Consider the following 26,336-nt stretch of genomic DNA (forward strand, 5'->3'; position numbering starts at 1 on the left):
CTCAGGTCATGATCTCAGGGTCCTGGGATCAAGCCCCACATCGGGCTCTCTGCTCAGCAGGGAGACTGCTTTCTCCTCTCTCTCTCTCTCTGCCTGCTTCTCTGCCTACTTGTGATCTCTGTCTGTCAAATAAATAAATAAAATTTTAAAAATTAAAAAAAAAAACAGATAATCATATCAAAAAATGGGCAGAAGACATGAGCAGATAATTCTCCAAAGAAGACATACAAATGGCTAACAGACACATGAAAATGTTCATCATCATTAGCCATCACGGATATTCAAATTAAAACCACAATGAGATACCACCTTACACCACTTAGAAAGGCCAAAATTAACAAGACAAGAAACAACAAATATTGGAAAGGATGTGGAGAAAGGGGAACTCTCTTACACTGTTGGTGGGAATGCAAGTTGGTACAGCCACTTTGGAAAACAGTATGGAGATTCCTTAAGAAATTAAAAATAGAGCCTCCCTATGACCCTGCAATTGCACTACTGGGTATTTACCCCAAAGATTCTGATGTAATGAAAAGAAAGGCCATCTGTACCCCAGTGTTCATAGAAGCCATGGCCACAGTCGCTAAACTATGGAAAGAGCCAAGATGCTAAACCAAAGACATTATTCAGATTCCACCAGTTTTTTTAATATGCATTTAGCTTTTGTGGAAGTTTTGTTCCAAACTGAATTGTGTCTCCCCCGTCCCTCACCAAATTCACATGTCAAAGCCCTAATCTGCAATATAACTACAGTTGGAAATAGAGCCTTTAAGAGGTAGTTAAAGTTGAATGATGTCATATGGTGGGCCCTAATCCAATCTGACTGGGGTCCTTATAAAAAGAGGAAATCAGGACACACGGAGAGACACCAGGGATGTTTGCACACAGAGAAAAAAACCCTGTGGGGACTTGGCAAGAAGGCAGATGTCTGCAAGCGAAGGAGAGAGGCCTTAGAAGAGACCAACCCTGCCAACAACTTGGCCTTGAACTTTCAGCCTCCAATTGTGAGAAAATGAATTTCCTTTGTTTAATTCTTTTAGTCTGAGGGATTTTGTTATGGCTGTCCTAGCAAACCAGTATGAGTTCTATGATATTTTATCACAGACTGTTCCATTTCCATAGACACTCATGTTACCCCCTTTGTAGTCATCTCTCCCCAAAATTCTCACCCTGTTACCTATTGACTTGTTTTCTATCACTTTAATTTGTCATTTCAAGAATCTTACAGAAATGGGGATGTCTGGGTGGCTCAGCTGATTAAGCATCTGCCTTAGGCTCAGGTCCTGATCCCAGGGTGTGGTGATGAGGGATCAGTATAGAGGGCACGGATTGCATGGAGCACTGGGTGTGGTGAAAAAATAATGAATACTGTTTTTCTGAAAATAAATAAATTAATTTAATTTAAAAAAAAAAAGAAGAAGAAGGCTGGCTGAGAACGAAGCAAAAGCTGACACCATGCAACCTTCCTGCACCCCCACTCCTGGGTGGGACAGATGTGGCATTCTTTAGGAATCTCCCAACTATCTTAATGTTAATATGTTGTTAGAGGGAAAAACCTTGACAATGGCAAGGCCTCAAGGCCTCCCGTATCTTTAGCATATGAAAGTTCTTTTGAAACCTCTCTTTTTCCTTACCTCCCCAACCCCATAGTATATAACCTGCCACCCCTCACAATCCTGGGGCAGCAGCTCTTGCTGCCCATGAGTCCTGTCCCTGTGCTTTAATAAACCACCACTCTGCACCAAAGATGTCTCAAGAATTCTTTCTTGGTCATCGGCTCCGGATTCCATCCCACGGAACCTCACTTATATTCTAGAACTTCATCACTGGAATCTACTTAGACCAAGCAGCCCCACCTCGGTAGAACAGCCATTTTGTTGTTTATGCAGTGAACTTAGATTGACCCTGCCCCCCAGAGGAACTCACTTAGAAACGGGTCTGGGAAAAGGGTAAAATATGGCCAACCAGCCCCTGATAAAACACCCCAAATACCAGGACGTGTCAGGTCAGGGAGAGATAACAGAGCCCAGAATGCAAGGACGAGTCAGGCCAGGTGGAAATACCAAATTAGTAAAGTGTACATACTATCTCCCTGACAACCAAAGAACGTGGGCCCTGCCTTTTGGGCGCCTTTTGGGCGCCTTTTAGGCGCCAATACTGACCAGAGCGATAGGCTAGTTCAAATAGCTACTATAGGGTGAACTGTAATTCAATTGGACACCTGTGTGTGGCCAGGCTCAACCACATGGACTTTGCTCTATAAAAGTTAGTCTGTAAAGCAGGGAGAGGTCGTCTCTTTGCAAGAGAAGGCCCCGAACGGTGGGTTTGATTCTCGATGCTTGGCGCGAAATAAAGCAAAGGCTTGACCTTCGCTTTGTATCAGTCTCCTTCCTTTGACCATGGACCCAACATGATCGAGCCCCGCATCGGGCTCCTTGCTCACTGGCAGTGTGTTTCTTCCTCTCCCTTTGCCTGCCATTCTCCCTGCTTGAGCTCTCCCTCTCTGCCAGATAAATACATAAACTCTTAAAAGAAAAAGAAACTTGTAGAAATGGAATCACATATTAAGTGTATATCTGCCTATCTGCTTTACAGGGAATAAGAGAGGCCCCTCGGTGTGGCTATACACTATTTCATGGGCAGTTGCTAATGGGATGGGAGAAACTTGGAAAGGAGAAGATTGGAGGATTAATGATGTGGGATCTAGAGAAGGTCATGTGGATGTGCCTCTCCACGACCCAGAACACGAACACAAACGTGTGCTACATACACATGCACAGTGAGCATATGTTACCAGTTATTACAGCATATGTTATCATAGTGAGCACAGTGTTCTCCATCGCCATAGTATCCCTTGCAGCATCATCTCTGAACAAGAGACACACTTTATCTCAAAAAATATTTTTATATATGCCTGTGTGTATATATATGTATATGACAATGACCTTACACTCACAAAACTCAATGGTCTCTCATTGTGCCCAAACACCCAGAAACATCTGGGTCTAATGGGATGAAAGAGTTACTACTGAAGGTTCCGTTATCATGTCACATGGGAGAAAACACCCTGTAAGTTTCTAGTGTTGTTGTAAAGAACGCAGTTTGTGATTTAATCCAGCAATCACTATATGGTACCATCTTCCTCTGAAGGGACATACGGATCCAGGTGTGATGGGAGTGGTCCCTCTCTCGAATGCATGAATTAAAACTCTGGAGAAATTTCTGCTTCCTCTCTGCAACTTCAGGTTTCGTGTGTTTGGAGGTTCTAGTGCTCAAAGGGGGAATCCTTTCATTAGGGAAGAAAACCTTCATTCTGTTTAATTAGAAGCTGAGATTGCCTCTTGGCCACCACTGCCAAACCAACAGGCACAGTGACATGATGATGGTGAAACCTGACTACAGTGTTTTGGGGCAAGAATGTAGGACATGAAGTAGGGAGAGGAACTGCATACCACTTCCTCCAGAGGGGAGCAAAGAAATGGGTGGCAACTGGCAGGAAAATGGGCTGCAAGGTGTTACCCCCTTTCCCTGCTCTGTTCAACATAACTAATGCGTTCTTTTTTCTTTCTCTTCAACAAAAACATAGAGGGAGTTTGCAGATAGGAGGATGAAAGTCAGCTGAGGTTTTCCCCTGGATGGGCACAGGCAGTGTTGGACAGGATACTCACTTTGCTGAATTGAATCGCACATACTAATAAAAAGAATGATAAAAACTTGAAGGGGGCTTTTGAAACACCATACTAATATCTACAACATGTTCCACTAACCTCCCTCCAGTGCTCATAGCAGCTGTTACTGATCAATCATGGCAGTCTTTCTCAGTGAGCCTGAGGTGGCTCAGCATCTGTCCTGATTGGTGTTCTAGGCAGTTGCCACCAACCAGAGTTTGAACATAAGACAACTCCATTTGCCATCTCCAAGTAGCACTAGTGTTGGACTCCAGTGACAGTGATTTCAAATCAAAGAAGGCTACTTCAGACTTCTCACCTTAAGTCACCCAAGGGGTTGTCTCCCCCAACCATGCTTGGGACAGATTCTGTCCACAATTATGAGGTACCTTCTATGTGTCCTGCTCCAAACAAAAAGCAGATTGAGAAGGAGATGTTGTAGGGCCTGATCACTCAGAGTCTCGTGGAAATACATGTTTGTAGGTCAAGCACATCAACCATCTGACATACACGAGGGAGTCATGTCAAGCATAAACAATATGCATATTTTACCACTGTCCATCCTCCTACTAGTCATATTTAATCCCCACAGCTACCCTATACTGTTATTGCCTCATTTTACTGGTCCAAAAACTGAGGTACAGGGAGGCTGATATCTTGTCCAATACTATATTATCAGTAAGTGGCAGAACCAGGATTTGAGTTCAGACCTTCCAACTGGTCAGGACTTTGCTCCCATGTGCAATATTTATCAATTGTTCATCCTGAGCCAGGTTCTGTGTAAGAGCTCACAATTGTTGGGGGTATATTCTCTACCCTGCAGGGAGCCACAGTCTTTGGGGGGCACAGGATGTCAGAGCACAATACAGGCCAGTACCCAGCAGGGCACGATGGAGAGAGTGCATCAGGGCCCCGGGGACTGAGAGCAGAACAGAGCCCTTCCTTGCCATCCTCCTTTTCCTAAAACCTCTGTGGATTCTTTATGGTCCATGGAAGACTTCCCTAGCCTGCCTGCCTAACCCTTATGTCTTGCACTTCTCAATCCATGCACTTAGGGTAACTGACACCCACCCCTCTGTCCCCTTGGACTTGAAGGCAGAGTAGGAGGAAGCCTGTGGAGAGCAGAGAGGTACTGAGCTAGGAGGCTTGGAGACCTGGGCATTGTAGGCATTGAGCGCCAGTCTGGGGAGATGAAGTGTGGTCAGGGATTGGGAGCGCTGTGATGGGCCCTGGAGAATCCCACAACACAGAGGCTCATTAGGAAGCTACTTGATTTGTCTTCCCTGAGGATCAGGAGCAGAATACAAGAGAGGGACCTAGCAGGCTCGCAACTCATCCCACACTGAGCCCAGTGTCAGGTAAGGAGAGAAGGGGCAGAGGCAGGGGCCCAAGCCATGCAGTCCCTTCCCTGGGTACCCATGCCTGTCCCCGCCTGTCTCACTGGATGCCTGACTCCTTCCTTTCTATCCACTTCAGGTCCTCCTAGGCAACTGCTCAACTTCCTGACCTTTGTCTTCCTGTGACATTGATTTCTCTCTGTACAGTGACCCGTCTGTCTCTTTGTCCTTCTCTCTCTCTCTCCTTGTCTTTTGGGTGTGCTCCTCAGTTGAGGGGGAGAGAGGTGGAAGGAAGTGCAGGCTTGCTGCTGTGGAGCTAACACAGTTGGCTCTCCATGGAGAATCTAGGACAAGGCCTTGGTAGGAGAGATGAAAGTGGGGATGACAAGTTATAGAGGAGAGGAGCCGGAGGGAGATGTTAGAACTAGGAAGACTTGCAATGCTCTTAACTGGGAAGGGGAGGGAGATGAATGCTTCCAAACAGGATATTAATATCCTATCATTCCTCTCTGGTCAGCTCCAGGCCAGACCCTGGGGTAGCTGCCGAGAAGCCTCACAGTGGACTTGGAGGCCATTCATCTATTCCTGGTCCTTCTATCCCCTCTCCCGCTACACTCCTCTTTTCCTCAATTCTGTACCATATTCTGGTCACTGTGTGTGTAGCAAGGACCGGGGATGGGATGCCTACCGAGAGCCTACTGCAATTGTCCAGGCATCAGACATCACGTCCAGATGGAGCTGGAAAGAGAGCACAGAGGGATGGCAAAGTCCTTAACTCTTCCAGATAGAGTAGACCAAAGAAACTCCTGCCCCATCAGCAGATCGGTCACAATGCATTTTGACATTTTTCTTCGGTAATATAACTGTGTACTTTTTTAAAAATTCAATTGGCCAACATATAGTACCTCATTAGTGTTTGACATAATGTTCAATGATTCATTAGCATTTTGACATTTTGTTTGATCCTATCATGGCGTCAGCAAGTTCACAGCCTTCCAGGCCAACTGATTCTATCAGTGGACTGCCCTGACTAATGTAAGTTGGTTACATTACATTGAATCTTGCCTCCCTAATGTAACTCCGAACTGTACTCTTGAGACCACCCAGAACAAGTCTGAGATAAGTCTTCCATGTGAAAGCTTTTCAGAGAGTCAGCCCTTGGCTTCCAGAATGCCTTTCACCTTTCATTCCACGTGGCAAACATCCCCAATTGCTTCAACTCTCCCTCATATGATGTGGCTTCCAGACCTTTCTTTATAACCTGTTTCAACATAGCCACACTCCCTTTAAAATGTGGCCCCAGAGGGGTGCCTGGGTGGCTCAGTGGGTTAGAGCCTCTGCCTTCGGCTCAGGTCATGAGCCCAGAGTCTTGGGATCGAGCCCGGCATCGGGATCTCTGCTCGGCAGGGATCCTGCTTCCTCCCCCGTCTCTCTCTGCCTGCTTCTCTGCCTACTTGTGATCTCTGTCTGTCAAATAAATAATTAAAATCTTTAAAAAAAAATGTGGCCCCAGAAATGAGAAACCTGCCCCCATAGGAAGTCTGGCTACTGCAGATATGGTTCCAAAATACCTTTTGTTATCTGTCAGCATCCTTTCTCAATGTTGTCACTCACATTGACTTTTTATTTTTTTTTTTTTTAAGATTTTATTTATTTATTTGACAGAGATCACAAGTTGGCAGAGAGAGAGGAGGAAGCAGGCTCTTGCTGAGCAGAGAGCCCGATGCAGGGCTCAATCCCAGGACCCTGGGATCATGACCTGAGCCAAATGCAGAGGCTTTAACCCGCTGAGCCACCCATGTGCCCGTAACATTGACTTATTAGAAAGTGTCCTTACACTGATCCACTTTCAGTCCTCAGTTATTGCCCAATGAACTGCTACCCCACCTATGCTGTTATGGTTGGCTTTTTCAACCTAAGGAAGGAACAAAGGATTTTAACTTTGTGCTACAACATTTCTTTTCTTTTCTTTTTCTTTTTTTAAAGATTTTATTTATTTATTTGACAGACAGAGATCACAAGTAGGCAGAGAGGCAGGCAGAGAGAGGGGAAAAGCAGGCTCCCCGCTGAACAGAGAGCCCAATACGGGGCTCGATCCCAGGACCCTGGGATCATGACCTGAGCCGAAGGCAGAGGCTTAACCCACTGAGCCACACAGGCACCCCCAACATTTCTTTTCTTGACATCAGCTTCTTGTTCTATCCACTTGAGATTCAACCACTGGATTAGGTTGTCTTCCTCACCATCTATGTAAGAGGCTGTGAAAGAAGTCATGAGACTGATTGGTCCAGGGGAAGATGCTCTTGAATTTTCTGATCTGTATGCAACTCATTCTTACCTCCTTCCCTTCCATTTGTACTCTTCCTAAAGCTGCCTCTCATGACTTGTGCCCTTCGTCCTGCAGCTGCCCACTGCCTCAGAGGCCTTGCAATGTCACTTGTCCCTCTCTCTCTTTCAGCTTCCCCTGCAGTGTACATATATTCCGAACTCCCCTCTCTCTTAAAAAACAGCAACATAAGCAAAACACTCCTCCCATCTTATGTCCCAACCTTAGATACCTCCTCCTTACTCCACTTCACCACCTAGTTCACTTCTCAAACCTACTGGTGTCTGATTTCCACCTACATCGCTCCACCAACATTTCCCACTTACAAGCCAAGAATAATTTCCACATTATTATATTTTTAAAGTTTTACTCCTCCTGCCCTCTCTGTAGTGTCTGGCACCGTGTGCCCTTTGGGAGATGCCAGCTCCCTCAGTTTGCGGCTTGCTCTTGCTCAAACCCTGGCTCTTCCACTGCTGACCTCTCCGGGATCTGTGCCCCAGGGCCACTTCCAGTGCTCAGGGGAAGAATGAGGCACAAACAAGTCAGCTGTAAGAGAAAGGGAGCAGGGGATGACAGCTGAAAGGACTGTCGCCCTGAACAACTCCTCAGTCCCCTCTTTATTAGATACAAGATAGCAACCAACAAAGGAGAAGAAGGTTATACATTCATCATAGATCTTACAGGTAAACAAGAAAAAGAATACGGTGTGCATGGAATTTGTAGTAGCCCAAGCACACTTAAAGGAATTATCTTAACAGCAGGCTTTCTCTGAGGCAGCGGAGACAACAAGAAAGGGAAGCAGGCAGTGTTCCACACTGAGCGAGCTAGGCACCCCCAGTTGCTGGGCTTCAAGGACGGATATCATCCTCTCCACCAGAGGCCCACTGCTAGTACATGTTTTTCTCAAGGTCATCTTTAAGCATGCTTGCATGACCAGCACAACTCCTCATTATTATATTTTAAGCAGTATATTATTCTGAGGGACGCTTACATCCCAGGTTGCAGCTTTTGATCCCTTGCGGTTTATCTGAAGTGTCCAGGAGGGTTCTTATCCATTTTGACTTTATTTACCTCCCAAATTTTGATCTTCCACTTAAATCTCCATCCTGAGTTTTAAGGTTATCTGTCCTATTGTCTGATGGGGAGATTCCCAAGGCTACCCTATGTTTCAAGCTCTATGTCTGTAACAGAGTTAATCATTACCTGCCAGTTACTTTCTGCCCCATGCCATCTCCTCCTTCTCCACCTCTACCCAAGTTTTGTCTTGAAATGGTTCCCAAGCCTGAAACGTCAAGTTCGTCTTTGTCTCCTCCCTCTTACTCACCTTCCGAACCTCTCAGATACCAAGTTCTGTTGCTTCTACTTCCTATACTTCTCTCTAATCTCTCTTCTCTTCTTCATTGTCTAGAATGTTCCATTGCTTCTGCCTTTTCCCCATAACCCTCAAGTGGTCTTCCTCCAATGTCTTCTTCTAACTTCCACCCAAGAAGTGATATCTCTAAAACCTAAGCCTCAGTGAATTACTTCTCTGCTTAAAACTCATCTGCAACTTGCCATGACCTAAATGATCAACTCCATGCTCCTTATCAAGGTATATAATACCCTTGATTTTTTTATTATGTTATGGTAGTCACCATACAGCACATCATTAGTTTTTGATGTAGTGGTCCACGATTCATTGTTTGCATATAACACCCAGTACTCCATGCAATCCTCCTTAATACCCATCAGTCTTTTTCCTCTTACCTTGTGCAGGGCTTGTGCTCTGTGGATGCCTGACTGCATCCGTGTTTATGGTTTGTGCTCCGTGTTTTCACAAAGCTCTCCCTTAGTTATGGTCCTTTACAACTATTACTCCATCTTTTTAAAAACTCTTCCTTCAGTTCTTTACTTAGTTAATTCTTGCTCATCTTTTAAGATTCACATCATGTGTCCTCTTCTTGGAGAAGTCTAACTCCCAAAGACTACCTAGCTGCTTCTGTAATGGGCTCCGGTGATGCCCTGTACTTACTTCTATTAGCAATTATCATTTGACTGCCATTCATTGCTTACCAGTCTCCTTTCTATGCATGGTCTTTGAGGTCAGAGAGTTTTATTATTGTATTCCTAATGCTTAGCAAAGAGGTTTGACTGCTAGCACATATTTCCATCATAGTGCTTAACACATTGGAATATGGTTTATGTCTCTATTCCTCTATTTCTCCAACCAGATTGTAAGCTCCCTGAGAATTAAGAATATAATTTGTTTGTCCTCTTCTCTTTGCCTCCTAGAATGGAACCTGGTACATAAGAGTTGCTCAATTAGTGTTTATTGACCATTTGATGAATGACACCATAAGGAAGGGAATTTGATGGGAACTTACATTACTAAGCTCCTGCTCTGTCCTAGTCATAGTGCTAGAGGCTTCACACCTATTATGTACTCCTTCTCACAAGATCTCTTCCTGGTAGGTATTACACAGAACTTACAAAGAAGGAAATGGGTTCAGCAAGATTAAATTACTTGAACAGAGTCATAGTTGAAGTATCAAGACTTGAAGTCAAGTCTTCTGACTCCAAATCCCATGCTCCACTAGAACACACCACCTTCTATGCACCACAATCAAGGAAACAGCTCTATCTTTTAAGATATAAACTGAATCCATGCACAGCCTTTAAATGTGTCTCTATTCCAAGCATAAACCTCAACTGCAAGAAAGAAAGAACTCCAACGGATAGGTTGGGAGGGGCTTCCCACCAGGTTGCAAGGATTCAGAGATACTGAAGCTGCCTTTAAGCAAACAAACAAATAAACAACATCAACAAAAACCTGGTTATTATTCTACCTCTCTTATAGTTTTAGGGTCAATCAGGCAGATTCCTCCCTTAATTCGTTGGTAAAGCCAGGAGAAGGCAGAGTGGTGAACAACTTCAACTCAAATAAAATCACATGTGAAGAAGCTTCCAGAGACAAAAGATTTAAGAAACACAGACATGGGTAAAATTTTCTAAAAACTTTTAACATTTTTGGATTCATATATCCTCCCATATTTCTGACTCACCCCCTTTATATATCTGTAATCATGGGAAGGTTAGAGGACCAAAGAAAAGTGTTCTGAGTGTTTGGTTTTTGAGAAGATGGATGGGAGAACTCCAGATCATCACCCCCCTCTATAGCCAGGACTAGGGGAGAAGAATCCCAATGTACTATGTGATGGTAGCTCCTGAATGACAAGAAAGCAGGTGGCCTTACTGGGGCTGATATAATAAAATGAGTCTCTGGCAGTCTTAAAAAAAAAAAGATTTGGGCCTGAGAAATAGAGAATACCAAGAAGATTTCCTTCCCTTTACCCTCCCCAAAGTTAGCCTCGTTCTGGCTAGACCTCAGTCTCTGACTTCATATTACTTCCAAGTAGTACGCAAGTAATCACTGAATTTGTCAGCAAGTGATTGTCATGGTACCTGAATGTGCACCCTATGCTGGGTTACTAGTAGTTCTCTTTCTCTTCCTGCAGCTGAAGGAGAATGCAGAACTTCCCCTGGGACAACCACAGCTTCGTGTCTGAATTCATCCTTCTGGGCTTCTCCAGGGATCCCTACATTAATGTAATCCTCTTCAACATCTTCTTCTTTCTCTATCTCTCTACACTTGTGGGCAATGGGCTCATTGTCACCTTGATCCACATGGACTCCCACCTCCACACACCCATGTACTTCTTCCTCAGTGTCCTCTCCATGTTGGACATGAGCTATGTCACCACTACTGTGCCCCAGATGTTGGTACATCTGATCTGCCAGAAGAAAACTATCTCCTATGTTGGGTGTGTGGCCCAGATGTACATCTTTCTGGTGCTGGGCATCACTGAGGGCTGGCTGTTCTCTGTCATGGCCTATGACAGATATGTAGCCATCTGTTATCCACTCAGGTACAAGATTATCATGACCCCATGGCTGTGTGGGGCAATGGTGGTCTTTTGTGGATTGTGGGGAATCAGCTGTTCCCTAATCTACACTGTCTTCACGATGCGTCTGCCCTACTGTGGCCCCAATGAGATCAATCACTTCTTCTGTGAGGTCCCTGCTGTTTTGAAGCTGGCCTGTGCAGACACATCCCTCAATGACCAAGTGGATTTCATCCTGGGCTTCATCCTTCTCCTGGTACCCCTTTCCTTCATTCTGGCCTCTTATGTCTGCATCTTTGCCACCATCTTGAAGATCCGCTCAACCCAGGGTCGACTCAAGGCCTTCTCCACCTGTGCCTCCCACATCACTGTGGTCACCATGTTCTGTGGACCTGCCATGTTTATGTACATGAATCCTGGGGCCAATGCCTCCCCAGAGAGGGACAAGAAACTGGCTCTGTTCTACAATGTTATCTCTGCCTTTCTCAATCCCATCATCTATAGCCTTAGAAACAAAGACGTGAAGAGGGCTTTCCTCAAGTTAACAGGCTGGGGCAGGGCCTCTGAGTGAGGCCACCAGAGCACAGGAGGCCATAGCCAGAACTGAAACCACAAGTGCCACCCCATTCCATTGCATTACCCACTGGATAGGCAAGAATCACTGACTGAAGGAAGATAATACATAAGGAAGGTGCCTGGCTGTGACTTGTTGAGCTACCTTCAAACATTAAGAAACCCAACTTTACTGTAGACAAAGTGCCAATCAGGACTTATGTGTGATTCATTTCTCTTTCCCAGGGCTTAGCCCAGGATCTGGAACAAACAAAGCATCATTAACATTTGCTAATCAAATGGCAGAGTTCCTAAGGATTGAGCCTATTAAATCAACTCAAGATGGCCAGGACAAGAAGACTGACGGGACCCATATTAGTGACTTTATTTTATCTCAATCAGGAGCATGAAGAGATCAAAGAAACACAGTCTCAGGAGAAAGGAAAAGTGGTCTTAGAAATAGGGTTCAGAAATCGGTCATTGTTCATACAGCACTTCCCATGGGAGTATGGGTCCAAGGTACACGGAGAGTCCCTGTTGTGGTGAAGAGATATTTTGAGGGGCCCCCTTGTATACAGATAAAACATCACCCAAACCATTTCACACTAGGTCAGAGTGCATACTTTGCAGCAAACCCTCACCTTGTAAGATTGCTGTGAGAAGTTAATGCAAGTAAGGTTCTCAAAATAGTGCTTGATGCATTGCACGCTTTATATAAACATTGCCATTCTTGTTATGCTCTACTTCCCTTTCCTAATACCACAATTACCAAGCAACTGATCAAGACCATTTCAGCTTCAAAAGAGGGGCCACTTGGCTCTCTGGAAAGGATAGCTAACATTATAAATGAAGAGGTTGGCATTTGTTTATATTTCATTCTGGTGTGGAATTAGTAAGTCTGGGTCTGTCACCAAGAAGCTCATGAACTCTGAATTGGAAAAACTACAGAAAAATTATGACACCCTTTCAAGATACCAAATGAAGAGAACCTGATTACAAACAGCCAGCACTCCTCAAAAGATACCTTTACTGATATCCTCACATTAGAGCTTTTTAATTTTTTGAAAGATTTTATTTATTTATTTGACAGAGAGAGAGATCACAGGTAGGCAAAGGAGCAGGCAGAGAGAGAGAGCGGGGAGCAGGCTCCCCGCTGAGCAGAGAGCCCAATGCAGGGCTCAATCCCAGGACTCCTGGATCATGACCAGAGCGAAAGGCAGAGGCTTTAACGCACTGAGCCACCCAGGCGCTCCGGTAGAGCTTTTTACTTTTTTTTTTTTTTTAAGATTTATTTATTTATTTATTTGATAGACAGAGATCACAAGTAGGCAGAGAGGCAGGCAGAGAGAGAGGAGGAAGCAGGCTCCCTGCTGAGCAGAGAGCCCCATGCGGTGCTTGATTCCAGCACCCTGGGATCGGTGACCTGAGCCAAAGGCAGAGCCTTTAACCCACTGAGCCACCCAGTTGCCCCTGGGTAGAGCTTTTTAAATAAACATTTCTTCAAATCTAAATTGAGTAATAATGGTGTTACAAGAATACTCGATTCAAGAGGATACTGACGGGAATGGCAGGATATAATGATCATAATGGTGCTGGCTTGTTTTACCAGTGTCAGAACTCTTTGCCTATCTATAGCTGTGGTCCCATAGACTGTCCAGCCCCTTGGAGGAGGCACAGAAAAGTTGCTCCACAGAATCTCAGCAATTGAACTGACCAGCCAGTACCTATCAAAAGAGGCAGGCAATACTCCAGAAGCAAGAAAGTAAAGCAACACTTCAGTGAAGCCTGGATTAGAAAGGTAAGCTCTCATGAGGAGCCCCTACTGACCTTCACAAAATCTCCAAGTTTTGCCTTCAATCTTTCTACGACCAGGGGAAAAAAAAAAAAAAAAAAAAGGAAAGAAGCAGGACTTCCTGGCATTCATTTTATCCTTGTCATGATTCCAAATTCCCATAGTCCACAAAACTATCCCAGCTTTTCCTGTTCCAAATTTGGCTTTGAATTTGAAATCTAAATCACCTAATGGATAAAAGTGACAGGTTATTCAGTGTAATGATGCCATGGAAAAGTACTGTTAGATTCTCGCTTTGAACACAAAGGAAATTTGAGACTATTAAGCCACGTTGTGATTAATATCAGGCCTCTTTAACCTCAGAATTATGGAACTGCCATTAACTGATAGTCCTCAATAAAACCAAAATGGTTCCAACAAAAGTTATACAGAGAGGCGCCTGGGTGGCTCAGTGGGTTAAGCCTCTGCCTTCAGCTCAGGTCATGATCTCAGGGTCCTGGGATCGAGCCCTGCATCGGGCTCTCTGCTCAGCAGGGAGCCTGCTTCCCAACCCCCACCTGCCTCTCTGCCTACTTGTGATCTCTGTCTGACAAATAAATAAATAAATAAATAAAATCTTAAAAAAAAAAAAAAGTTATACAGATTCAACCCAACCAGATATCACTGAAGGTGTTTTGAACTCAGCAAATCAAGTAGTAATAATTGTGGCATTAATGGCAGTTATTACTAGAACTTGTATTTGGAAGGATAATATTTGGGCTCACATTTCACTGCTGGTTATAGGACATTTACTGAACATATTTCAAAAAGCAGTAAGGAAGGAGGCTCGAGGAGAGATGCTGGGCATTGGGAGAGAGCAAGCAGATCCCACACAGAAGGACTGACAGGACACACCAAGCCCCCAGATTACATGGGCAAAGAATGGATAGTAGAGATATTACAGGAGTTAGTTATGCTTTCCAGGCTACATCAAGATAATAGTGGTACAAAATAGGAAGAAATGGAAGGACAAAGGGATTCGATTAGGCCGGAGAACAGTGTTGTGGTATTAAGGTTTAGAGAGAACCGGGGGAGTTCTGGAGGACAGGGAGAATACAGGAAATTTAGACTTCAAGGTGCGCAGTATTCCAGGTGTTTAGGAAAAAAGTTAATGCAAGAGTGTTGCCTCTAGGGAAAATTCAAGGAAATTTGACTGGGAAGGGAGTAAAAACCAAAGCAAAAAACAGAAAACAAAAAAACAAAAACAAAGAAAACCTAATTCATTGAGACCCAAATTAACAGAGAATTTATTTAACAATAATTTCTTTTCCTAAAGATTTTATTTATTTATTTGACAAAGAGAGTGAGTGAAAGAGGAAACACAAGCAGGGGGAGCAGCAGGCAGAGGGAGAAGCAGACTTCCCACTGAGCAGGGAGCCCAATGCAGGGTTCCATCCCAGGACCCCAGGACCACGACCCTATCCGAAGGCAGATGCTTAACCAACTGATCCACCCAGGCATCCCTAACAATAATAATTTCTAACTCCATCCCTGAATATACATCTGCCTCCTATGAACTGTGCTGGTTTGTAGACCAAATTCCAAGAGGACAGGGACTGTGACTTCTTTCTGCAGTGCCAGGGATCTGGGAATGACAATGGGCAATCAACTGGCTCCCATCCGTGAACTATAGGGAAGCAAAAATGGAGGTAAAGCTGGCTTAAATAAAACCTTGCTAGCTTTCTTGATTTCTCTATTTCACCAACACACCAAGGCATCACGTATCCTTCCTTCTTCCTTTGTCACATCTTTCAGCATCTCCCCATTCACTGCCGCCATCCATGACAAGCCCCTTCACAAATCATGCAGAGACCTCCCTCAGTAAGTGTTCTTCAATCCAACCCCTCATCAGGTATCCCAAGCCATTCTTCTGAAAATAATGCATCACCACCTCTTTTCCACCCCATCCCTCACCCCTGATGCTTAAAAATACAGGTTGTTCATCATTGTTAAGATAAAATCCATTATCACCCTGAATTACAAACTGTAGCAATCTGTCCTTGTAGAAAAACTAATAAAACCTCATCACACTTTAGCCACTAGACTCACCTCTCCACTACCCTGATCCCTGACTGTCTAGTTGTAAAAGAGCCACCAGGTGGACATCCCACCTTCTGGAAGGAACTCCGACAGCCAAGAAGACTTCTCCCCCATTATCGAGGTAGCCCACTTCCCCACAAGGCTTGAAGCAGGAAGCTCTCATCAGCTACCAAGTTCCCTCCACCAACCCCATAGCTTCCTGCCCTGTCCCCAGATGGGGGAAGGAAACACTTCAAAAACCCACGAGACCCTTCACTTTCTGCCTGAAGCCCTCTGGAACTGCTGCCTGGCTCTTTGTCATGCCAGATACTGGAGCCCATTGGTGCAGCTGTACCCACCCACCCAAATGCCCTGCCTAGCCCAGCGCTGTTTCATCACTGAGTAAATGTTTTTGGACAATACTAGCACCCAAATCTGCACCTAAGTACCAGAGACAAAATCTCTACCACCCCCAAACCCTGAGCTCTCTAGTCATTCATTATTCTCAGACTCTATATCCCCCCCCCTTCCTTTTACCCAAGTCCCCACTTCTCCCTTTCCCCAGTTTTGTCTCTCTTTGCCATCTTGACCTCATATTCAGCCACTGCGCCCACCGTATCCTCAACCTGGAATTCTCCCTGGGGACACCACACCCCCTGACGCTCTCTAAGAGAGAAGTTCTTGGTTCTCATTCCTCACCTGTGAGTTCCCAGACATTCTCAACCCAATGACCTCTTCTCCCACTTCCTTTCTGGTCATCTCAAGCCACACCCACAATGGAGTTCATCACTCCTAAAACGGCACTGCTCCTCAGTAAGAATCCAAACATTCCCACTGCACTGAGCATAAAGTAAACACTTTCTATAGGGCTCATTAGGACTATCTCTTTCCTACTTCTCAATGTCATCTCTACCTCTCCTGCTCATTTTATGGTGACCATAGGAGACTTCTTCCAACTCTTCGGAAAATGCAAAGTCCTTTCCTGACCTGAGGCCTTTGTATCTAGTATCCGCTTGCCTGAAATGCCATTTTCCTGGCTCTTTGCAAGAGTGACTCCTCTCATCCACAGGTATCAGCTAAACCTTAAACCTTACCAGGGCCTTAACCTGTCAGCTTTCAGTAAGTAGATTTGCCTCCATTTTTCTCTATTGCAGAACCTACTTATGTCCTGAGACAACTATAACTTCATTTCTCAATAACTGAGCTTAGTTTCCATTTTGAGCTATCACTCCAGTATGAGAAAAATAATACTCATTTTCTTGGGATTTCTATCTCCCTCTCCCTGACTCCAAGTTCTGGAGAACTTACAAAGTGCTGGGGTATGCAGTGGGAATAGGAGTGGGATGAGAGGTGGTCTGGTCCTCTGTGTCTGGTACCCTCATTCCTATGAGGTCATCAGTCCTTCAGAGTCACTGTGGCATTGGGTTTGGCATTGTAATTTCATGACTGTAAATCTCTCCACATATCTGTTTTGGTTTCCCCAAGCCTTGATACTTGGCCAAAATGGATGCTCAAGAAATACTGGAACTGAATCAACTCATCCCTGAGGCCTTTGGGCCACCACTGAGGCCTGAAAAGAAGCTGCATGTTCATGCTAACTCTGAGTCCCCATGCCAGGATTCTTAGCTTCATATGTCATTTAAATCCCTTGAAAGAATGAGAGTCACTGCTGTGTGTGCTTCCCACTGTAGTTTACAAAAGACAACACACATGCAGCAACTTTTATTCTTCTAGGTTCTCCTTAACCCGTTTTGTGGTTCAGAGAGGATTCACAAGTTTACCGCATTCAAGTTTCATTTACTCCACCTTCTGTGGCATAGAATTTTAGAGATACAAAGGTCTTGGATACCATTACATTTAAGATGATCATTTTATAGATGAGTAAAGTGAGATTCAGAGAAAGAAAATGAATTGTCTAGAGTCATAAAACAAGTTACAAGGTTGGAACTAGAACCCAGGTCTCTTAATGTCAGATTCTGTGTCCTTCTGCAACACAACGCAAAGTATACCATTGACTCCATGAGCCACATTGGTTCTGTGCACCAAGTCAGGTATCAGGCTACCTTGGTTCCATATACCAGTGGCTTAATTTTCAATGTTGGCTACATATATTCACTGTTTGCATGTACCACTTTGATCATCTACATCATCTTGGCCCTCTACTGTGTCCATGTACCATGTCATTTACAATTACCATGTTTCATGTTGGTTACATGTATCCTATTCCTATGTCATTATAGTAGATTATATTAATTACCACCCCTATTATTGCTGCTTTCACTATATATCCATACTGCTGCCACATGACATGTATTACTTTTCTGTGGGAAGAAAATACTTCCTGCCCTTTTGCTATTGGGTTTGACCATATGATTTGCTTTGACCAGTAGGATATCAGCAAAGAGATGTATTTCACTTCTGAGCAGGAGCTTTAAGAGCCATCATATGTCTTTCTCTTTGTTACAAGAATGGGATATTCCAGATAGAGCCTCCCCTTTCAGATTGGATCCAAGAATACAATGGCAGAAGGCCAAAGTCCACCTACAACTGACATGGAAAATGAGCCATAAATGAGCTTCTGCTGTTGCGAGCCAGGAAGATTAGGGAGTTCTTTGTCACTGTACCACAATGTAGCAAGTTCAGCAAGATGGCCCTGTTGGTTTCATGCACCACATTTGTCCCACTGACTAGGTGCTATATTTGTTCCAATGCGCAGTACTGTTTGCAGACATAAATGCTGTCCTTTTCCTTATCACCGGACACTTTACTTCAGGCCTCTCCTGTCTCCTAATTTACCAGGCCACCCTACCCCACCTCATCACTTTGAAAAAAGCCCCTTTAATGTCCTTGTTCCTCAGACTGTAGACCACAGGGTTGAGGAAGGCAGGGAAGACATTGTAAAAGAGTGAGATCTTCTTGTCTCGCTCAGGAGAATAGCTGGAGTTGGGCTTCATGTAGATGTATATGGCTGGAGCATAAAAGAGTGTGACCACGGTCAGGTGGGAAGCACAGGTAGAGAAAGCCTTGCAGCGGCCCTGAGTAGATTTGATCTTGAGAATGATCTGGCCAATACGGATGTAGGAGGCCAAAATGAGGGACAGTGGGACAAGAACCATGAAGATACTGATGATCAGGTCCACCATCTCAATGAAGTGGGTATCCATGCAAGCCAAGCTTCGTACTGAGGGGCCTTCACAGAAGTAGTGGTTGATCATGTTGGGCCCACAGTATGGCAGTCTCATGGTGAGGAAAGTATGGATCAGAGAGAAGAAGAAACCACAGGCCCAGGTCCCAGCTGTCAGCTGTGTACAGAGGTCCCAACTGAGGATGACAGTATAATGCAGTGGGTGGCAGATGGCCACATACCGGTCATAAGCCATGACTACAAAGAAAATACACTCAGTTAGGCTCAGGGCACCAAACACATACATCTGCAGCCAACAGCCAGCGAAGGAGATGGTCTGAGAGTGAGCGAGGAGATGCACCAACATCTGGGGGATGGTGGTGCTGACATAGCCCATATCTAGCAGGGAGAGGATGCAGAGGAAGAAGTACATGGGTGTGTGGAGCTGCATGTCCAGGCAGATCAGGCTGATGATGAGCGCATTGCCCAGGACTGAGCTCACGTAAAGGAGAAGGAAGGCAATGAAGAGGACTCTGTTGGATGTGGGGTCACTGGAGAAGCCAAGAAGAATAAACTCAGAAACCCAGCTTTGGTTCTGCCCTGGAGGCGTCCACATGGTGGGGCCTATAAGGGAATCACACTCGTTTAAACATCATCTGAATCCAGCAAGAATGTCGGGCCTAGAGGCAGGGATTTTAATTCTGACCCCCATGACTCTACTGTCTTGAGCAAATTACTTAACATCTCTGAGCCTTGGTCTCCTCATCTGTAAAATGTCGCTCGTAATACTCATCTCTCAGGGGCTTTATGAGGAGTAGAGGATATATATATGTGTGTGTGTGTGTGTGTGTGTGTGTGTGTATGGATTATATATTATATATATAAAGCATCTGATACAATGCCTTAAGAATACAGAATGCCAAGTGCTCATATGCAATCACCCCAGTCTTACTCCCCACCCCTCAACGGACAAATTGGTTGCCCACATCTAGTAACAATCGATGTACAGCACATCAGCTCCAGCCCTCAAACCTTTAGAGGTGAAGTTCCCCTTTGCCTTAGAGATCCTTTGTCTGGAAGTGCCGCTACAAGCCTCTCCTCATTCCGCAAACCTTTCTCCTTGGCTGGCAGTCAATATGAGGCTTCGTCAATAGAGGGCGCTAGAGGGGCACTGTGATGTGCTAACCACGGGAAGGCACTGAGGTTGGGACTTCAGTCCTTCACTCAGCTTGAGAGCCAGTGGACTGGTGGAAGGGCCAGTAGCACTCACCTCAACTGACCTCAATGGACCAACTATAGTCACACACTCAGGCCACACTCTTCCCATCCAGTGGCCACTCCTATGCAAACCTGGCCACCAGCAGCTGACAGGTATCCCTGTGGTAGCCACACCCTCTTTGAAAAAGTATGAAATCCGTCTTTGGCGGGGGGAGGGGGGGGTCAGGAGCAGGGGTGAAAGAGAAAGAGGTTCTAAATCCTCAGTTCCCCCTCCGTGTGTCCTTTCGTTCAGCCATGAGATAGTAGCTGCTTTTTTCCCCTACTTGCTATTTCTGGATCTCTTTCATCCTTTTTAATAGTTACCCACATTTTACCAGTTAATGATTCTTTATATTGGATTTTCCCTGTTCACACGACGGATGTGTTCTGTTTTCTGACAGCACCCTAACTGGTATGGACGTTAACTCTATGTCAAGTGAATTTGATAAGGAATGGAATGGGAATCGTTACAGGCTCTCTATCTATAAAGTATTATTAACTACCTAAGGAAGAAATAGTAGCTCTCAGTGGAGAAACTGGGCAATATCTTAACTGAGCGATTACAGTTAACATCACCAATAAGGAGCAGATAGACACACTGTGTCTCCGTATGGGAAATCCTAACAATATAGCATTTATTTATTAGTTCAGCCCCAAACGCAAAATCTGAATCTAATTATGAGGAAACATCAAAGAAACCTAAATTGAGGGATACTCCATAAAAATAACTAGCTTTTAATCTTCAAAAAATCTTCATCACGAAAGACAAAAAGAGGCTGGGTGAATCGGGGTGCCTCCACGGCTCAGGCCGTTGAGGCTCTTAGGCTCAGGTCATGATGGCAGGGTCATGGGATCAAGCCCCAAGTCCCCCTCAGCACTGAGCAGGGAGCCTGATTAAGACTCTCTCTCTCTCTCCCTCTGCCTCTCTCCTCACTCATCCTCCCGCCCCACACACGCTCTCTTGCACTCTCTCTCTTTAAAAAAAAAGAAGAAAGAAAAGAAAGGAAAGGAGAAAGGAAGAAAGAAAGGCAAGCCGAGAATCAATATAGGGGGAAGGATACTGAAAAACAAAGCATAACAATTAATGCAATATGTAATTTGGGAAGGGACGAATGGCATAAATAACATTACTGTGACAACTGATAAAACTGAAATATGAATTAGATTAGATATATGTGTCATTAAATTTCCTGAATTAGACAACTACTACATAAGAGAATATTCCTTTATTCTCAGGAACTATTTACAAAAGTATTAAAGGGTAAAGGAATGGGATGTCTGGAAATTACTCTCAAGTCATCTGGAAATTATAACATTAACATGACAAATTATTAAAAATTAATAAATCTGGGTGTGGGGCGTACAGGATCTTTTTGTAGTATTCTTTCAGCCTTTCTATAAATTTGAAATTATTCCCAAAAGTCTTCTAAAAATTAAAAAAAAATTTAAATGTGAAATAACTTTTTCAGACAAACAAAAAGTAAGATTATGTGAAGGGAGTTCTTCAGACAAAAAGAAAGTGATAGAAACATGAAAATGCAAAAAAGAAGGGCAAGTCCTTCAAGGAAAGGATAAATATGTGGGTAAATATAAATTTAAAATGAACATAAAACAATAATAAACTCTTGTGGAATTTAAAAAAATGAAGGGCAAAGTTCATGATAACAATAACACAAGAAATTGAGGGGGAAATAAAGTCAGAGTTTTCTAAGTATGCAGTGTAACTGGAAAAATGGTAAAATTAATTATTTGCCTTAGGCTTTAATATGCAAGATTTAGGTTGTATCTCTAAGGAGATCATTAAAAGAATAAATAATGCGGGGCACCTGGGTGGCTCAGTGGGTTAAAGCCTCTGCCTTCAGCTCAGGTCATGATCTCAGGGTCATGGGATCGAGTCCCACATCGGGCTCTCTGCTCAGCAGGGAGCCTGCTGCCCCCCCCCCCGCCTGCCTCTCTGCCTACTTGTGATCTCTGTCTGCCAAATAAATAAATAAAATCTTTTTAAAAAAAAAAAGAATAAATAATGCATTACTAACAACCTAAAGTAGTAGAAAATGGACAAAAAAATGTTACTAATCCAAAATAATGTTCTTTAAAGAGAGGGGAAAAAATCAAACAGAAAAGAGGTAGGCCAAATAGAAAATAAATAGAAAGATGGTAAATATGAACTTAAGTACTTAAACAATTACTTTAAATGCAAAAGGACTAAATATTTTAATAAAAGTCATATTTTCAAACTGAGTTTTAAAAAACCCTACATATTGCTTACAAGAAAAGCACCTTAATCATTCTCCAATATTTCAATGTATCGAATCAATGCACACCTTAAACTTACACAATGTTATGTCAATTATAGCTCAATAAAGGTGGGATGGAGGAGAGGAACACATTTTAAGGACACCAGTGCACTAGGAAGAAAGAACAGAAAAAAAATATACCATGCAGAGACTAGTCAAAAAAACATGTCACTTCATGAAACATTTATCAAAATTGACCATATGTTGCATCAGAAATGTAACACCTGGGGGCATCTGGGTGGCTCAGTCAGTTAAGTGTCTGCCTTTGGCTCAGATCATGATCCCAGGGTCCTGGGATTGAACCCCACACTGGGCTCCTTGCTTGGCAAGAGCCTGCTTTTCCCTCTGCTTTTGCCTGCCCTTCCCCCTGCTTGTGCTCATTCGTGTGCGCGTGCTCTCTCTCTCTCTCTGTCAAATAAATGAATAAAATCTTTTAAAACAGACAAAGAAAAGAAATTTAAGATCCCAAAATCCAAAGGATGGAAGTCATTTAGAGTATATTCTCTGATTACCATGAAATTGGCTAAAAATCAATTTCAAAATAAATACAATAAGAAGCACTGTTTTTCCCCCATTAAAAATGTTTTAAGTGTTCCCCATGACCCCTCACTTTAGACAGATTCACAGAGCCTTTCCTGAAAGATCTGCCCCCCACCCCTGACTTCTTCAGTCTCAGGAACCCAACCCTCTCCCTGTGCATCTCCTTCCATACAAGCCTAGTCTCCATACAGGTGTGCCCAATTTCCTGTATGTGTCTACCTCTGTCACACCTTCACACCTTTGCCGACGTCTTCAGCATGGAAGAGTACCACCTGCTGCATCCCTCCACCCACATGCACTCCGTTGTGGGCCAGCCCTTATTCCTACATCAGGTTTCAGCTTAGGTATCATCCCACCAGGAAGCCGCCGCTGACCTACACCGCCATCTCCCACTCCTAAACCTCAACTAGATGCTGCCTCTATTTCTCCCAGGATGCCTGTGCTTACCGGCAAGTTATAATCCCAGCAATCCTAGAGGGTTCTGATATGCAGCTGGAGATCTAATATCTTGGGAAATCCTCCTCCTGTTAACTTAATTCCCACCAATTGAGTTGGAATACCTGTAATAAAGTATGGATATATGGGTGAATTTATAACCTTCTTTTCAACAACAACAACAATAATAATAATAGACAATATTTAACTAATTAACTAATAGATAATATTTAACTAATTTCTATGTGCCACGCATTGTTACACTACCTCATCTTCACAACAGCCCCTTGAGGTAAGTACGATGACCTCCATTTTACAGAGGGAAAAATAAAGGCACACAGAGAGAAGTGATTCAGTCCAAATAACGGGGTCTGTGTGGTGGAACTGGGGTTGGAGTGGAGGCAATGTGGTTTCAGAGCCAACTCTTAATTATTAACTTCACTGGCTTCCAGCAAACAGGCTGTACGTGGGAAGGGTGAAGAAAGCAAACTTCCCCATCAATGCATCAGTTTGATCTTGAGATTTGTCAGGAGCTGCTCAATGGAATCATGGCCTCTGAGGTTCAGACAGCCACTGGACAAGACTGGATCGGAATCCTCCAAAGGCAAAGGGCTAAAGTGGCAGCCACAAGCTCTCTCTCATCATAAAGCTCCCTCCATCTGCTCCCATCATATGGGTATGAGGAGACACAGGATTGCACTAGAAGCAGACAGAATCCATGGAAGAGGGGGCACCTGGGTGGCTCAGTGGGTTAAAGTCTCTGCCTTCAGCTCAGATCATGATCTCAGGGTCCTGGGATTGAGTCCCACGTCGGGCTCTCTGCTCAGCAGGGAGCCTGCTTCCCTTCCTCTCTCTCTCTCTCTCTCTCTTTCTGCCTGTCTCTCTGCCTACTTGTGATCTCTCTCTGTCAAATAAACAAATAAAATCTTAAAAAAAAAAAAAAAAAGAATCCATGGGAAAGTATTGCCATTCTGGAATTTAGCAAATCTTCCTAAAAGCCTCTCTCAGAGTAGTAGTTGATTTCCATGGGATGGGGGACATCATTCAGTTTAAAACAACAACAACAACAACAAACTTCTGAGATTCTGTCAGCCCAGTAGTCTCTGTCTTAATAGACAATACCCAAGCCAGACTTGAGAGAGCACGGAGGGGGGTCCTAGTCATCATGGCGACCCCTGTCATTGTTGCAGGCTTCTCCCAAGATAACTATCATCATTGTCCTTTCATGGATATAGCTCTCAGCTAGACTGGGAGATCCTTGAGCTCAGGAAATTATATGATTCATTTCTCTGTTTCTAGCCCTTGGAAAGTGGCTTAACACAGGGCAACTATGAATAAATATTTATTAAATAAATGAGTGAAAGAAAGAAGGGGGTCTAGGAAGAAGGAAGGAATGGCAGGGATTGAAGTGTGAAGTGGTGAGGTAAGAACACTAGGAAATAAGGAATCGGGGCCGGGGGGTGTTGGTGGGGAGGTCCAGAGAAGACCCAGGGACTAGGGGACTGGGTTACTTCTGATTCCTAGGCCCTATACATGCCTGGATCCTGACCACAGCCCCAAACCCAGTGACCATCCCACCCCTCAGCTAGCCACAGAAACAAGTCATAGAGAGGCTGTCACTTGAACTTGAGGAAAAGACTTAACAGGAGCACACCTGGGCAGTTGAGTCCAGTGTATCAGGATTCCAGACAGCCTAGTCTCCAGAAAAACATGAGACTTCGGAGAGGTTGGAGGCTGAACCCCCTGCCTTCTCTCCATTGTGCAGCTGTCTGCACCTGGCCCGGCAACTCTGGTTCCTGAAGGCCTTGCCTGCCTGGTCCTGGGGCACAGGAAAAGGGAGTTTTGGCTATCTCAGGCTCCTCTCAGTGGACCAAGCTGCTGAGGCTTTATGGACCTGCTCCTCACCAGGCTTTCCTAGGAGACCTGAAGAAGGGCCATCCCTCTGTCTCTTGCTGCCACCATCCCTGTCCCTGGTGAGGATGGCAAATGTCTCTGAACATAGTTAACAAGAACGTTACAAGAAAGAGGCCTTTGGGGACACAGCTAAAGCAAACAACACCCACGTTGGGGTGGGGGTCGGGGGAGGGTAGTAACCTGACTTTCCTTTTCCAGCCTTTTGGAGGATATGCTCAGCCAGAGGAGAAGGGGTTGGACCTAGTCAACTTGAAGAAATGTTAAGAACTTTAGGAAGGCCTCCTTCTCATTTGCCTCTTACTTCCCAAACCCTTGTTCCCCCAACTTATCAATTAGACCATGTTTGAGTCACATCTCTATTGCTTACTGAACCACCTGGGACAAATCACAATCCTCCCCCAATCTCCCACCAGTCAAATACCTCGGACAACTTACTGAGCCTCTCTGATGATAATTAAAGAGTTGACCATGAAGCACCTACCCTATGCCAGATCTTGAGCCAGTCCTGGCAAACAGTATCTGGAAAGGAAATGGAGCAGACCCATATTGCCTATAAGGAAGTTGAGGTCCGGCCGAGTAAGGAACTTGCCCAAGGGCTCACATCTTCTGAGTACAGAACCAGAACTCAAAGCAGGATCTATCACCTTCTTGTGCCTGTTCTCTTAAATTTGCTGTTAGCCTGCCTCAGCTTTCTCCTCTGTAAAATGATATTAATTTCTTAATATTCCCAACCTTCTACAGTGCCTGGGAGAATTAAATATGATAATGTGTTGAAAGCCCAGGCAGGAGTCCTGGCCATGCTTCCATGACTATGAGTTCTCGCACCTGCCTTCTGTCTGGGCCTCCGTTCCCCGTCTATTCAGAATGAGGAGTTTGGGCTCTGATCACCTCCCCCACCAGCCACAGGCCACAGAGCCCATTTGAATGTTCAGAAATGTCATCAGATGGTTACTAAACAAAGCCATTATTAAAGTCAATCTATGTAAACAAGGATAAGTAAATGACACCAACACAAATGGCAATGGACCTTGAGGTTATTATGCTAAGTATAATAAATCAGGCAAAGACAAATACTGTATGATCTCACTTATTTGTGGAACATTAAAAACATCAAGCTCAGAAACAAGAATGGTTGCCAGACCCGGCGGGGTGGGG

At 44.3% G+C, this 26,336-nt stretch overlaps 2 protein-coding genes and 1 long non-coding RNA gene across 3 annotated transcripts; 1 reads left to right on the forward strand and 2 right to left on the reverse strand.

Moving 5' to 3' along the window:
* Positions 1-7,150: 7,150 nt before the first annotated feature.
* On the reverse strand, positions 7,151-26,006 carry LOC116567862. The gene is made up of 3 exons (XR_004276389.1): positions 25,663-26,006; positions 23,280-23,392; positions 7,151-7,263 (listed from the first exon to the last, which is right to left on the reverse strand). It is a non-coding gene; the product is annotated as an uncharacterized LOC116567862 (long non-coding RNA).
* On the forward strand, positions 10,836-11,783 carry LOC116567860 (olfactory receptor 2A12-like). Its single transcript, XM_032303203.1, has one exon. It carries the CDS (start codon positions 10,836-10,838, stop codon positions 11,781-11,783), a length of 948 nt encoding a protein of 315 aa, XP_032159094.1.
* LOC116567859 (olfactory receptor 2A12-like) lies at positions 18,407-19,354 on the reverse strand. Its single transcript, XM_032303202.1, has one exon. It carries the CDS (start codon positions 19,352-19,354, stop codon positions 18,407-18,409), a length of 948 nt encoding a protein of 315 aa, XP_032159093.1.
* Positions 26,007-26,336: the final 330 nt, after the last annotated feature.

Source organism: Mustela erminea, chromosome 10 (genome assembly GCF_009829155.1).
Source record: "Mustela erminea isolate mMusErm1 chromosome 10, mMusErm1.Pri, whole genome shotgun sequence".
NCBI lineage: Eukaryota > Metazoa > Chordata > Mammalia > Carnivora > Mustelidae > Mustela > Mustela erminea.

Coding starts and splice junctions, on each gene's coding strand:
- LOC116567860 (XM_032303203.1), top strand. CDS start 10,836: ATGCAGAACTTCCCCTGGGACAACCACAGCTTCGTGTCTGAATTCATC.
- LOC116567859 (XM_032303202.1), bottom strand. CDS start 19,354: ATGTGGACGCCTCCAGGGCAGAACCAAAGCTGGGTTTCTGAGTTTATT.